Source organism: Geotrypetes seraphini, chromosome 1 (assembly GCF_902459505.1).
Source record: "Geotrypetes seraphini chromosome 1, aGeoSer1.1, whole genome shotgun sequence".
NCBI classification, from domain to species: domain Eukaryota; kingdom Metazoa; phylum Chordata; class Amphibia; order Gymnophiona; family Dermophiidae; genus Geotrypetes; species Geotrypetes seraphini.
The window spans coordinates 94,072,271-94,088,106 of NC_047084.1; the positions used below are offsets into that span (position 1 = coordinate 94,072,271).

Genomic DNA, 15,836 nt, shown 5'->3' on the forward strand with positions numbered 1-15,836 from the left:
TGCTTACCAGGTATACCAAGCAAAACAATAATTCAGTAATTTAACTGAGTCAAATTATAGCTTGCAAGGTTAGTTGGAAATATGGAGGACCCAGTGAAGGTTCCTGCCTTCCCTCCCTCCCCTTTCTAGCCTAATGATAATGTAACTCCTGTATGGTCTCTTCCCAAGCTAACCTTAGAACACTCCCTGCATCTAATTTAAGGTGCCTACTTAGGTGGTATGTTATAAAGACACATAAAAGGAAATTCTGAAACCGACATCAGCCAATCAGAGTCTTAGGCCCCTCCTATGGGAAAGGCCTCTGGTGTCTGGGCCAATAAGAGTCTTAGGCCCCTCCCAGTGCATTCCAGTGCATACCGGGAAGGGGAAAAACACCATTTTGAAGAGGTGGGCCTGTCGGCAGGAAGGAGTGGGCATCCCTTTTGGTTTTTCATCCAAAAGTACAACGGGGTTGTAGAGGGGTGTATGGAGATATTGGGTGTGTGTGGAGGGATGTAGGGTGTCAGGCTCAGTGGAAGAGGGATCTCCTTGGAGGGGTGCTGGGGGGGGGATCAGTGGGTGGGTGGGAGGGATGGAGAGAAGAATCTGAGATCTACCTGCTGGTTCAGCTAATCACAGCAGGGGAATCACCAATCAGCTTACTTCATGAAGCCATGGTTGTGAGTAGTCTTGCTAGCTCAGCTGATCAGGGATTCCCCTGCCATGATCAGCTGATAGCAAGCTGTGGACTATTTTCGGGATCCCTCAGCAAAGATAGGTGCAAAAAATGTAGGCCCAGGTTTTCCAGGCCTACATTGCCAGCATCTAACTTTGCATGAATTGCACCTACGTAGGCGCTTGAGGTGCGATTCTCTAACTGGTGCTGCCATGTGATTGTTACGGCGCTTGGTGGCGCTTGGTGGCTGCTGAAATGGGCACCAGTTAAAGAATCCAGGCAAAAACACAACAAAAGGATCAGGAATCACACCTACATTGCAGTAATGGACCATGACGTCTACTGGTAAAGTATGCACAATCAAGTCAATGTGTACTGTATACTTTTACTCCCACTGGAATTTTAGAATAGAATGTTTGTGGTCCATGCACATGAAAATGACTTTATTAAATTATCCCCATTATTCAGGGAGGCTAGAACGTTAGAAGAAGACTTCAGCTGATGAGAAGGACAGCATTCACTATAAGTGTTTAAGAAAAAAGGTGTGTACCTCATCCCTTAAGGTTTTATAAACCAACTTTAAATTTGTTCCATCAGTTCCCAGGGAGTAAATTGAGACGAAGCACAGTAAGTAAGGCTACTGAGAAGATGGGTAGAGCATTTTCTACAAGCCGTAGTGCATGTAAGGGCCAAGATGAACGTCTTGTGGTATTGAGACATTCCTGTAGACCAGTGGTCTCAAACTCAAACCCTTTGCAGGGCCACATTTTGGATTTGTAGGTACTTGGAGGGCCTCAGAAAAAAATAGTTAATGTCTTCTTAAAGAAATGACAATTTTGCATGAGGTAAAACTCTTTATAGTTTATAAATCTTTCCTTTTGGCTAAGTCTTAATAATAATATTGTAATTTATAGCTAGACAGACATACGGTCAAGAAATTGTTTTATTTTACTTTCATGATTATGATAAACATACCGAGGGTGTCAAAATAGTACCTAGCGGGCCGCGAGTTTGAGACCACTGCTGTAGAGACTTTGAGAATGAGTACACAAGCCGCAAATTTATCTCAATATGGGGTCCTTTTACTAAGGCGCGCTAGCCGTTTTAGTGTGCGATAAATGCCAATGCATTTATTACAGTCTATAGACGCTTTGGCGTGCGCTAAAACAGCTAGCGCCCCTTAGTAAAAGGACCCCTATATTACCAATCATGTAAATGATATTCTGATTTGAATACAGTATGTACATTCATTTTCAGTTCTCAGCTATGCTTGGTTGCTTGGGTAGGTCTTCTGATCAAAATTTTCATACGTTGACTCTTGGACATGATGCCTGACAAGAGAAAGTTGACGAGGTTAACATACAGTGCATAGTACATGTTCATCAGGCTATAAACTCAGTATCAATGACTGAATTCTAAATATTGCACCTAAAGAATCAGTGCTGAAAAAGAAGTCTAAGTGCCATTCTATAACAGCTCCTAAAGTTAGGCTCAGTTTAGAGATTAGCGCTTACACTTGGGAACTACACCTAACTTTAAGCATGACGTTTGAACCTACAGAAACATGGTACAAACCATTGCGCCTACAATTATGTGTACATACTCCTTAGTCTACAATTACGCATGTAACGTTGAAGAACACCCCTAATCTGTCCATGACCCTCCCGTTTCTGTCCCATTTTTGGCACTGCATATACATTTTCAGTGCATAAATTTAAATGGAAACCAATTAATGCTAATAATTGCCTGTTAAGAAGTCAATTATCATCACTAATTGGCTTGCTATGCAATTAAGTTGGGCATGCAAATTGGACGTGTGCCCAAATTTACACGTGCAATTCAAAGTGCCATGTGTAGAATTTGAAATAGTCTATCGTGTGCTATACTCTTTACATTCTTATACCCTTTGGATCTCAGCGATGCACCTCCGCCGCGATCCAAATTTCATTGCCGCTAAGAGGGGAGTACATCAAATTTCCACTGATTCAATATTTAATTTTGGTTTATGACTAATTTTTTAACCTTTGTTTGACTAACTTTATTTAAATAATTTTCAATCAATAATAAATATGAAGAAGGGCATAGTACTACTCGTAAGGGTCCAGGGAAGAGCAACTAAAATGGTTAAGGGGCTGGAGGAGTTGCCGTACAGTGAGAGATTAGAGATACTAGGCCTCTTCTCCCTTGAAAAGAGGAGACAGAGGGAACATGATCGAAACATTCAAGATAATGAAGGGAATAGACTTAGTAGATAAAGGCAGATTGTTCACCCTCTCCAAGGTAGAGAGAACGAGAGGGCACTCTCTAAAGTTAAAAGGGGATCAATTCCGTACAAACGTAAGGAAGTTCTTCTTCACCCAGAGAGTGGTAGAAAACTGGAACGCTCTCCATAGTTATAGGGGAAAACACCCTCCAGGGATTCAAGACAAAATTAGACAAGTTCCTGCTGAACCAGAATGTACAAAGATGAGGCTAGTCTCAGTTAGGGCACTGGTCTTTGACCTAAGGGCCGCCGTGGGAGCGGACTGCTGGGCACGATGGACCACTGGTCTGACCCAGCAGCAGCAATTCTTATGTTCTAAGTGCATAACTTAGCTTTAAAGTTCAGTCGGCAAGGAGGTTCACGTCGCTGACATGGCTCATGCTTCACGTTTGCTATATCAAGGTAGACGCCCTCTTTTGTTAGCGTCACCGCCCCTCTCCTCCTCCGCCCCTTCAACCTCCCAGACCTCTTTAACATTAGCGGTGTGAGTAGCCACCCCAACCTGCTGCTCGTGCCAGTGTCAGCTCTTCCTTGGCACGGGTCTAGAAAATGATGTCAGAAGAAGAGCCGGCGCCAGCAGCAGGTTGGGGTTGTGACTCGCGCTGTGAACATTAAAGATGTACAAGGGAAGGGAATAGGTGCGTGCACGCACCGTAGTGGTAGGGTGGGGAAGGAACAGGGGTGGAAAGGAGGATGGGTTCTGTCACCCCCCACCGAGAATGTGCCTGGGGAGGTCCGCTTCCCTCGCCCCACCCCCTTACTACACCGCTACTGACGAGAAACAGAAAAAATGATGTCTGGTTATCAACCACTAAGATCATTGCGTTTCGAAAGATCCGCATTGCTGAAAACAAAGGCTAATCCCAAATATGTGGAAGAGAATGCCATGCCTTTTACATGCAAATCTGATACAAAATCACACTTCCGTATTCAGAAGTAAATTATTTGGAATTATATCAACTTATGATGAAACATATGCTCAGAGACATGGAGGCAAAAACAAGGGGTGAACCCCAAGAATATCGCCTCACCACCCAATCATCGCATGTTCAAAATACTTCAGTTGATATCCAAGAGTATTCAATGAACGCAGGGAGAGGGGGGGACATGATCGAGACATTCAAGTACCTCACGCGCCGTATCGAGGTGGGGGAGGATATCTTCTTCTTCAAGGAACCCAGGTCAACACGAGGGCATCCATGGAAAATCAGGGGAGGGACATTGCATGGCGACACCAGGAAATACTTCTTCACCGAGAGGGTGGTGGATCGATGGAATGGTCTTCCGATGCAGGTGATTGAGGCCAGCAGTGTGCCTGATTTTAAAGCTAAATGGGATCGAAAGGTGGGATCTCTTCACAAAGGGAGGTAGGGGAGGGTCATTGGTGTGGGCAGACTTGATGGGCCTTGGCCCTTATCTGCCGTCACTTTCTATGTTTCTATGTTTCTATGTTTCTAATGTGCTGTGTACCCACAGTCTATCACGTACGCATAAAGTTAGAAATTTCCAAAATAACAAACTTATCCTAGATTGCAGGTTCTAAGATAAGTTTGTTATTTTGGGATTGTTTCAAAAGAGTTTTCTTAGAGTTTTCATTGAGATTTCAATGCTTTTGAAAGGTTTTCTTCCGAAGCCTGTGAGAACTTAAACATTCCTATGACATTACACTGGAACTATAAAGACTCTAGTTTTCGCCTGGGTCAATGTGACTATTCTAATGCTACACCAGGTTAGGAGGGTTACAAAGATGCAGTTTCTGCATTTTGATAGTTATATCAATGGATTCTGCAATAACAGAATGTAAGTTAAAAAAAAAAAAAAAGAAAAAAGACGACTTACCGTATGAGGTGGGGCTGTCCATGAGAATTATCTGTAAGAAAAAGTAAGATATGCTTTAAAACAAGCACCCATCAGAAAGCAAATCAAATGAGACCAAATGTATCATATTTCAACTTTCTATGAACCAAGGAAAATAATATACAACCTCGGCTTCCGTGAGCCCATTACTCCAGCGCTCCGTGCAGCCCACTGATTACCAGTCAAAAAGCGCTGCATCTTTAAAGCCCTGGTTATGACCCACAAGAGATTCCACCCCAAAACTCTTACCAACATAGCATCCAAGCTGCACCCATACACCCCCCCCCCCCCCCCCCCACACACACAACCGCCCCATCCGCTCCAAAGCAGAACAAAGACTCGGCATTCCTGCAAGGAGATCCCTCCGGATGAGCACGGCACATAAACGCTCCCACAGCCATTTCCTCCCTCAGCTATGGAACCAGCTACCCACACAGATAAGGTCACTAGACTCACTAAAGTCCTTCCGTAGAGCAACAAAGACCTTCCTCTTCCAACAATAGGGCCTCAACTGAACAGCTTCCTCAATTTACTCTCCAATTACTCTTTGCTATGACTAGGCTGGACTCTCGAAGTAACCTAATTGTTGTCATGACTATTCTGTTCTTAAATTGATTGTGAATTCTCAAATTGTAACCCGTTCTGAGCTTCTGGGAGAACGGGATAAAGATCGAAATAAATAAAATATAGATGCATATACAAACAGGGAGAGGTTTTAGTCCACTATTTTGATATAGCACCGACATTTTTGCCCAGATTTGTACAAAAAAATGCAACACGTAAAGATTTGAATGCAATGGCATCTGTTTAAAAGATATGAATAGTTATGGAAAATCCCAGAGTGCACTGGGAGTACCTATCATGCCTAAATTTCTTTCATAGGAGCTGTCGGGTTTTATGTAGCTAACTGCAGTTGCCAATGTTCCCTCTAAGGATTGATGAGGTGTGTGCAAAAAAAAATATGCATGAGCGACAAGTTACATATTCCACAAATTTATGAGCAGGCACGGAGGATGCATTTTTAAACAAATGTAGTTTATCCTTGTACTCCTTATGTATTTTTAATCATCTATGGATATGTTTGTATGTTTATTGTTCAAATGGTTTTATTTATTTCCCAAAATTTATTTTTGTTATACACATTGAAAATATTTGATATTGCATTTAAATCAAAATCTCAATAAACTTGAAACTTGAAACGAGTGCCCATGAGATTGTGGGAGGGTTAAATACTCAAAACTTAGAAGAATAACAATTTACTTAAAGTTTTTGCTTCGCCAGCTTTCTGGTATCTTTACATAATGCAGTGGTGTACCTAACTTATGTAACACCCGGGACCCATCATTTTTTGGCACCCCCCCATCTGTCCGAAAAACATGATTTTTAGTAACAAGCCACCCGTCACACATGAGTATCTAAGAAAAGGCAGCATCTTACATATTGCAGTGAACAGTACATCAATACACCCATTATAAAACTAAACAAGCCAGACCAGCACAGATCAATCCTACACCGTCAATCCTAACAGAAAACTATGTCTTTCGAACACACAGAACACACCTTCGCCTATTATGGAATATGTAATCACAAACTAACCCCTCCCTCTTTTACAAAACTGTAGTGTGGATTTTAGCTACGGAGGTAACAGCTCTGATGCTCATAGAATTCTGAGCATCAGAGCTGCTACCACCACGGCTGGTGCTAAAAAACGCTTCACAGTTTTGTAAAAGGGGGGATAAAATAAAAATACATAGACAAAGGTTAAATTGAACCAGCAAGAAGCTGGACTCTGCATACAATGCTTCACAGAAACAGTGACACATGTCTCCTAAAGCAATAAATAAATAGAAATTTTTTTTCTACCTTTGTCTTCTGTGGTTTCTGCTTTCCTCATCTTCTTGTAACTCTCTTCCTTCCATCCACTGTCTGCCGTCTCTCTTCCCCTATATGGCATTTTCTCTCCTTCTATGCCCCTTCCAGAAACTGTATGCCTCCCCCTTTCATCTCTCCTTTCACCCCCATTGGTCTGGCATCTCTCTCCTCTCCTTCCCTCTCCCACACCTCTCCTCTGCAATCCCTTTCCCTTTTTTCCCTCATTTCCCTTTTCAATTTATTTTCTGCATCTGTCTAGATTATGTTCTTACTACCCTCTCATCAATGTCCTTTTTTACTGTCTACCTAAAGCTTGCCACCTCTTTCCCTCACCCCAGTGTTTCCCTAACTCAATCCTTTTCTCCCCATCATGTGCCCTCCTTTTATTTATCCCCTCCTTCCATCATGTACCCTCTTTCTCCAACCCTTCCATCTAGTACCTTCTCCTCTCTCTGTCCACTTCCATCCAGCATCTGCTCCCCTCTTTCTCTCCTCCCATTTCCTTCTGGCATTTGCTGCCTTATCTCTCCCATCTGCACTTCCATCCAGCATAGGCTCCCCACTACCATCCAATGTCTGCCCTTTCTCCCTCCATCCACCCCTCTTCAATCAGCATCTTCCCCCTTTCTTTCCCTCCAATATCCTTCCCCCTTATGTCTCTCCCCTTTCTCTGTACATCAATTCCATCAGCACCACCCTTCCATACCACCCTGCCCCTTTTCTTTCCCTCCACCACTCTTCCATTCCAGCAGTCCTGCTCCTTTCTCTCCCTTCATGCAGCAAGGTCCCACGATGATTGTAGCTGCCTGCTGCCAATCCACCCCACTCCGACGTACTTGCTCTAGAGTGGACTCAGCAGCCGCATGCTGGAAGGGCCCGCGATGACTTGTCTGCTGGCTCTACTCTGGAAGAAGTAAGTTACATTGGAGGGGGTGGACCCGGCAGACGCAGGGAGTTGCGACAATGTCCCGCAATGACTGTGTCTGCCGGGTCCACCCCCTCCGACGTAACTTACTTCTTCCAGAGCAGAGCCAGCAGACGAGTCATCGCGGGACCTTCCTGCACCTCAGTGCGGATGCTGACTCTGCTGAAGAGAAAGTAAGTCAGTGGTAACGTGACCATTTATTTTTTTCATCAAAAGGGGACATCTATTAATTGACTGTGTATCCTTTCTTTCTTTCTGCACTCAGGCCCAACAATTGTCCCATTCTATTCCCTCCCTCCTTCCTTCCCATGTCCTTAGTGCCCCCAGTGCCTCCTTCCCGTGTCCATAGTGCCCCCAGTGCCTCCTTCCTGTGTCCTTTGTGCCCCCAGTGCCTCCTTCTTATGTCCCCCCACTGTCTTCCAGAATTTGCCCACCCCCAAAGCCAGCCAGCTCTGCCACCTCTCCATTTTTTTCTGTCACCACCCCATCCCCTATGCTCTGGCATCTCTCTCTTCTCCTTTCTTTCCTTCACACCCCATAGTCTGGTATCTTCCCTTCCCTGATTCTCTGGCATCTCTCTCCTTTCCTTCCCTCCCCCTCCATGCTCTCACATCTCCCCCTTCCTTTTCCCTTAGTCTGGCATACCTTCCTCCTTCCCTCCAAGCCCTGGCATCTCCTTTCATTTCCTCCCTCATCTTCCTTCTCCCTCCAGCTGGGTACCGCAACACTCTCCCCTGCAGCTCCGGACTCCACCCCCCCCCCCCCCGGATCGCTATTATTTTAAATGTTATAGTGGCGGCGCTGTATCCATCAGTGGAGACGTCTAACCTCGGCCTGCCCCGGAACTCTTACTGCAGCAGCCGCCCGTCTAGGCAGGAACAGGAAGTGACTGTTGCAGTAAGAGTTCCGGGTCAGGCCGAGGTTAGACGTCTCCACTGATGGATACAGCGCCGCCGCTATAACATTTAAAATAATAGCGATCCGAAGGGGGGGCAGGGCCGGCGTTACACCAATGAGAACAAGGGGCGGACCGCCCCCCCACTTAATACGCCACTGATTACGGGGATCATGAAAGGAGCCGCCGCTGCTGCATCTTAGGCGATCAGGGCAGACCGCCGCCGCTTCGTGTGTGCGCTGTGACGAGAAACTTGTGCGCTGCGATGTAATATTTTGTGCGCCAGCGCACGCCAGCGCAGCTTAGCGGGAACACTGGCGCCCGGACCTGCATTGTGTTTATCAACAGTGACACTTTCTCAGAAAAAAAGTACTACTTATCGCTTATATAGCGCTGAAAGGTGTACGCAGCGCTGTACATTTGGGCATTTATACAAGGTCCCTGCTCAGAAGAGCTTACAATCTAACTTGGACAGACAGACATGACATATAGGGCTCCTTTTACGAAGCCGCGTTAGCGGTTTAATGCGCGTAATAGCGCGCACCAAACTGCCGGCCGCACTAGACGCTAACGACAGCATTGAGCTGGCGTTAGTTCTAGCCGCGTAGCGGGGGGTTTAGCGCACGCTAAAAAGCTGTGTGCGCTAAAACCGCTAACGCGGCTTCGTAAAAGGAGCCCGTAGGGTAGGGGATGCAGAACCCAAGGTGAGAGGAGTTAGGAGTCGAAAGCACTCTCAAAAAGGTGGGCTTTTAACTGGGCCTTGAACACTGCCAGAGACGGAGCCCGCTGTAGAGAATCAGGCAGTTTGTTCCAGGCATACGGTGCATCAAGACAGAAAGGATGGTCCCTGCTCAGAAGAGCTTACAATCTAACTTGGACAGACAGACATGACATATAGGGTTGGGATGCAGAACCTAAGGTGAGAGGAGTTAGGAGCCAAAAGCACCACCTTCAGTCTAGTTGCAATGGGATGAAAGGTGCATATTCCAAAAAGTCCCTGATTGGTGATGAAAGGCTCTAGGTCAGTGACCTTGAATGACCTGCTAGAAAATTGTCGCTCATTATTAGACTAACTGGGCCATAGGTATCCAAATATTTAAGAAATTCAAAACTGTGCTGCACAATTCATCTTCTACGCTCATGTCACCCCTCTCCTTAAGTTACTTCACTGGCTCCCTATCTGCCATCGCATACAGTTCAAGATCTTATTGCTGACCTACAAATGTGTTCATTCTGCTGCCCCTCAATATTTCTTCTCTCTCCTTATACACCTCCTTCTCTCTCCTTATACACTCCGTTCCTCAGATAAGTTGTTCTTTACCCTTCTCCTCCACTGCCAATTTCAGACTTGGTTGCTTTCATCTAGCTGCCCCCTATGCCTGGAATAAATTATCCAAGTTTGTCCGTCAAGCCCCTTCCCTTGTTTAAAAGCAGACTGAAAACCCACTTTTTTGATATAGCTTTCAATACTTAACCCTACTCCTCTACCCTCCAACCCAGCCTGCTGATTAACCGTTCCCCTTAACTGTATCCATGACACCATGTTTGTCTTTGGGAAGCAGAGCTGAGATTGTGATGTCATAATGCCTCATTCCACCAATAAGAGCCAACCTCATCAGTGATGTCACAATGGCTTGATTGTCCTGTACTCCCCTCTGCCCTCCAACCCAGCCAGCAGAAGAACTGTTCCACTTAACTGTAGCCATGACATTCTGTTTGTCTTAGACTGTAAGCTCTTTTGAGCAGGGACTGTTTTCTTCTTCTTTGTGACTCTGTGCAGTGCTGTGTGCATCTGGTAGTGCTATAGAAATAATTAATAATCGCTACAAATGCAGGCTTTTCCTAATTATGACAGGGATTGCTATGCAAATGATAACCCGCAATTGGAAAAGTTGCGACCGCCTTAACTTTCCTTTTTGGTGGGCTAGTTTATGTTTAGGTTACAAATATGAAAAGATGAATGATGATATGTTGGGGCATAGCAATCTTTTTAATTTGGTTTGGGGTCCGTTGACATCCTTTGTCTTCAGCATAGTTGTCTTTTATTTTATTTTGCTTATTTCTATACATATCCAGGACGGGGCGGGTGGGGAGGTGGGGAGGGTGGGAGGGAATCTTTTTGGTTTATTCTTGATTAAATTGTTGTTTGGGAGGGGAGGGATATTTTTCTTCTGCATTGTTATTGATGGAATTTAAATGCTTACGTTGATTATTAATGTCTATATAATTCCTGGCACTTTGTATTAGTTTTGAAAATTAATAAAGATTTTTTTTTTTTAAAAGAATATTAATTACTACTACTAGTAGTAAAGAAGCAATTGGCATGTAGCATTCATAATTTGTGACCAATGTAAAAAATTGATACCTTTCAATGAGTCACTGGAAAGATGTTCCTGCATATAAGTATAGTAAAACGTTGGATTGCAAGTAACGTGGTTTGCAAGAGTTTTGCAAGACAAGCAAAACATTTTATTAACTTGTAACTTGCTAAACAAGCAAAGACTTGCAATACAAGTACATACAGTATTTTGTGTTAAAGTTTTTGGGTTGTGGAACGAATTGTCTGAGTTTCCATTATTTCTTATGGGGAGATTTGCTTTGATATATTAGTGTTTTGGACTACAAGCATGGTTTCGGAACGAATTATGCTTGCAAACCAAGGTTTTACTGTATAGCCTTCTATCACATGGTGCTGCCTGCAAAGATTAAGAGGCCATTTGCTCCAAGACTCAAAAGAGTCAGTAATTTCTGTCATTCGCATGAAGTTCTCATACATGTTTTGCTGTTCCACAGCAGAATCTCAGTATTCTGTTTCCAATAGTGGCCAATTCAAATCACTGGTAATATTACCATGTAATTTCTTTGTGCCTTTTGAAAGAGTAAACATAGTTTTACTTGCACTTATACTCATTCTAAGCCACTCAGGATTTCGTATCCCCCTCTTGGGGCACTGCTCCATTTTACATGGTCAATAGATTTTCTTTAGCATCGTACAAATACAGTAGAAGATCCCATGCCCTGTTTACTTTTCCACCACTACAGGGCTGCAAAAGCAAGAAATTTCTCAACCACACTTTAGCTTTTCAAGCAGCTTCCCACAATAGAGAATTTTGATGCTTGGGATAATGAAGGGGATCACGAACAGATCGGAGAAGGTTATCATGCCGCTTTACCAAGCCATGGTGCGCCCTCACCTGGAGTACTGCATCCAGCACTGGTCGCCATACATGAAGAACGACAGGGTACTACTCGAAAAGGTCCAGAAAAAAGTGACTAAAATGGTTAAGGGGCTGAAGGAGTTGCTGTACAGTGAGAGATTGGAGAAACTGGGCCTCTTCTCCCTTGAAACGAGGAGACTGAGAGAGGACATGATCAAAATATTCAAAATACTGAAGGGAATAGACTTAGCAGATAAAGACAGATTGTTCACCCTCTCCAAGGTAGGGAGAATGAGAGGGCACTCTCTAAAGTTGAAAGGGGATAGATTCCGTACAAACGTAAGGAAGTTCTTCTACACCCAGAGAGTGGTAGAAAAACCCAGAGAGTGGTAGAAAACTGGAACGCTCTTTTGGAGTCTGTTATAGGGGAAAACACCCTCCAGGGATTCAAGACAAAGTTGGACAAGTTCTTGCTAAACTGGAACGTATGCAGGTGAGGCTGGACGCATTTAGAGCACTGGTCTTTGACCTGGGGGGCCGCCGCGTGAGCCAGCAGCGACAATTCTTAAGTTCTTATTGCTTGGAGTTTGTTCTTATATACATTTTAGAATTCAGTTGAAAACCTCTCTTTTTTCAAAACACTTGGTCAAATAATTTTCTTGCCTTCATTAAATTGTTTATTGTTTATAATATTTTGTCAATTGCGTTGAACGTATGGTTATGCGGTTAAGAAGTACGATGTTATGTTATGCTATATCATCCTACCTCAGCTGTCTCTTTTCCAAGCCCTACCCTCTTTAGCCTTTCCTCATATGAGAGGAATTCCATCCCTTTTATCATTTTGACCACCCTACTTTGAATCTGTCCTAATTCTGCTACATCTTTTTTGAAATATGGCAATAGGAACTGAATCTCAAAGATAAGAAAAAGAAATCCCTAAAGAGTATATACCACAGAAAAATACTATAATATCAGAGCAATGTACTCAAATTGCAAAATTAGAAATATTGTACATATTTATTCATTTAAAATTTGCAAAAATATCACAAAATTTTCATAGAATAGCATACACAGAACACCATACAAACACTACAAACAAACCAGACAAGATTTAACAACATATAACATATAACAGGCACTATCAAACCAGGCTGGAAAAGGCCACACAAAAAATCATACAATGATATATAAATATAGCTGTGTTCAAAAGTTCATAAATCACTTAGCTTGAGAGTTTGAAGTCTTCCTGGAACAGTCTGGTTGTCTGGTTTGTTTGTAGTGTTTGTATGGTGTTCTGTGTATGCTATTCTATGAAAATTTTGTGATATTTTTGCAAATTTTAAATGAATAAATATGTACAATATTTCTAATTTTGCAATTTGAGTACATTGCTCTGATATTATAATATTTTTCTGTGGTATATACTCTTTAGGGATTTCTTTTTCTTATCTTTGAGATTTATTTTTGAATCCCGTTGTTTATTGGTTGTAGCTCTCTGTTTTATTTTTTTGTTTAATAGGAACTGAATGCAATATTTAAGATGAGATTGCATTCTGGAGCGACACAGAGGCGTTATAACATTCTTTGTCTTATTTTCCATCCCTTTATGAGCGGACAAAGAAATCATGGTTTTCTATTGCTGGGCCCGTTGTCTGCAATGCCCTAACAGGCATATTGAGATTTTGTGGCACCCAGTTACATTTTCAAAAACTATTGAAAACTCATTTTTTTGGTTCATGCATTTTTACACTAATTGTTCCCTACATTGAGCAGAATATGTAATTTTGTTGAGACAGTGTATGATAAAATGTCTAGTAAGTTACCTCTTTTATCGTTTTTACTCTTGTTCGCTGGAAGAACTATGAGACATGTATGTTTTAAAGATTATGTATGTTGAATTGTGAGCTGTTTTGGCAAAAAGCGAAATATAAATGTTTTAAATAAAATAAATAAATCCTAGCATTATGTTTGCTTTTTTGTTTTTGCTGCTATCATACTCTGGGTAAATTTCAGCGTATTGTCTACAATGACTAGATCATTTTCGTTACACCGACAAATGTGCACAGGACAATTGCACTAGTGTTAGGGTAAGGTTTAGACGAGGGTTATGGGAACCATTTACATAAGTGGATATCTGGAAGGCCCTGATTGGCTCAGGCGCCTCAAGCCCCTCCCAAGGGATGGGGGCCTGAGGAGTCTGAGCAAATCAGGGCCTTCCAGATATCGAATTATGTAAAGGGTTCCCATAATCCTCATGTAAACCTTACCCTAACACTAGTAGCAAGTGAATGTTTTAAGTGTAGTGGGGGGGGGGCGGTATTCCCCCAACCCCCCTCTGCAAAGAGGGTTACTTTGTAACCCTCAAAAAGACAAAATAGTATCCGCTATAAGGAACGCATTTGTCAGGGTGCAATTGTCCTGCGTGCATTTGATGGGTCACCTCATTTTCTTGGGTACTGACTCTTAAGGTGGAACTTAACATCAAGTAACTATGATTTGGATTATTCTATCTAATGGATGCCACTTTGCATTTGCCCGCATTGTTTTAATAACTTTGAACAGTTTTGTATAATCTGCAAATGTAGTCACCTTACTTATTGTTCTGATTTCAGATCATTTATGATAGCACTGGTCCCAGTACAGATCCCTGTGGCACTTCACTATTCACTCTACTGTTTTCATAGAGAGCTGACCACGAGGAGAACAAGGATAGAGAAACAAATACAATGGACACAGAGGAGGAAATTAATTGCAATGAAAAAGGAAATCCCGAAGATGCTTACCTCTGCCACAATAAGCAGCCATTCCAAGTATGACCAATAATAGGAGCAATTTTACTCCAAATGCTGAAAGAAACAAGAAGAAAATGAAGGAACTGGTTCCCGATTTAAACTTAAAGAAATAGACGGTACCCTCTGTTTTACCATGACTGTTCATGGCAATGCATGTGTATTTTCCATCTTGAGTGAGATAGTTAAGCTCTGCCATTATCTGATGCTTCAGAGGATGTTGGATGATGGTGGTATAGTTGCTGTGCTCGGGAACAGTCCAAACCAGAGAGGGCAGCGGCTCTCCTTCTGCTGTGCACACGGCACTGTACCCGCGATTGCTGTCATATGCCACGGTGATATTAAGAATCTTGGGTGGAGCTGTGGAAGTCACAAGAAGGGAGAAGAAATTAGACTAGGCCCGAGACCTGCTTCCTCTCATGCCCCCCCCCCCAACCCCACAGAACAAGACTATGCAATCAAACTTAGGGGGCTTTAAGCAAAACATTTGCAAAATCGGCACCTCGGAAACCGAGTGTGGCTTGATTTATGAGCGCACCCTCCCCCCCCCCCCCCGCGATCTGGCACCCTCCCCCCCGCAATCCGGCACCCCCTCGCCGCGATTGGGCACCCCCTGCCATGATTGGGCACCCCCCGCCGCTTCTTTCTGTCATCTGGGCACCGGCAACGGCATGTCCTGTGCTTGGTGCCGGTTCAGAACATGAACTCGCAGGCCTTGAGCATGCACAGATGCTCAAGGCTCAGCAGAAGAGGAGGCCGATCTTCGGGCACCGGCACCAAGCACAGGACATGCCGGTGCCGGTGCCCAGATGACGGTAAGAAGCGGTGGGGGGGGGTGCCCAATCACGGCAGGGGGGGTGCCCAATCATGTCGGGGGGGGGTGCCGGATCGCGGGGGGAGGGTGCCGGATCGCAGGGGGGGCCTTTGGGGGGAGCAATGCCGGTTCTCGTGGGGGGGGGGGGGAACCTATCAAAGCGAGTTTCCATTATTTCCTATGGGGAAACTCGCTTTGATAAACGAGCATTTTGGATTACGAGCATGCTCCTGGAACGGATTATGCTCGTAAACCAAGGTACCACTGTATATCTGAAGAGCCTCAAGAGGGCCTCAAGAAACAGGGATTAACTGAAATATACTTCTGTGGGATTCATGATAGATCTTCCCAGATGGTTCAGTTTCCCTGCAGATACCAGATTTTCACTAAAACCCAGAAGTAGATAACCAGAGAAACGGAAGATTTATATACATAACACTTTTTGCATACTAGTTTTCTAAATTTGGCCGACTTTACATTATTCAGCTTCGGCCTACTTGGAATGTACCTCATCAACATGCTTATTTCTTCCTTGTCCTAATATTCTGGAATACTTTGCCCTTGTACCTATGAACTGAAGCTTTCTCGCCAGCCTTAAATACACATCT

At 43.7% G+C, this 15,836-nt stretch overlaps 1 protein-coding gene across 3 annotated transcripts in view; it reads right to left on the reverse strand.

Annotated features, from left to right (window-relative positions):
• Positions 1–1,618: 1,618 nt before the first annotated feature.
• SIGLEC15 (sialic acid binding Ig like lectin 15) overlaps positions 1,619–15,836 on the reverse strand; it is a 191,843-nt gene continuing 177,625 nt past the window's right edge. For 2 of the 3 annotated variants that reach the window (XM_033935251.1, XM_033935247.1), the window contains exons 3-5: positions 14,409–14,774; positions 4,758–4,788; positions 1,619–1,986 (exon numbers count right to left, since the gene is read on the reverse strand). In XM_033935251.1, coding sequence (XP_033791142.1) covers positions 1,920–1,986; positions 4,758–4,788; positions 14,409–14,774 — 464 coding nt within the window. In that variant the 3' untranslated portion in view covers positions 1,619–1,919. The remainder of the gene's footprint in view (positions 1,987–4,757; positions 4,789–14,408; positions 14,775–15,836) is intronic. The other variant, XM_033935261.1, reaches the window with a different exon arrangement.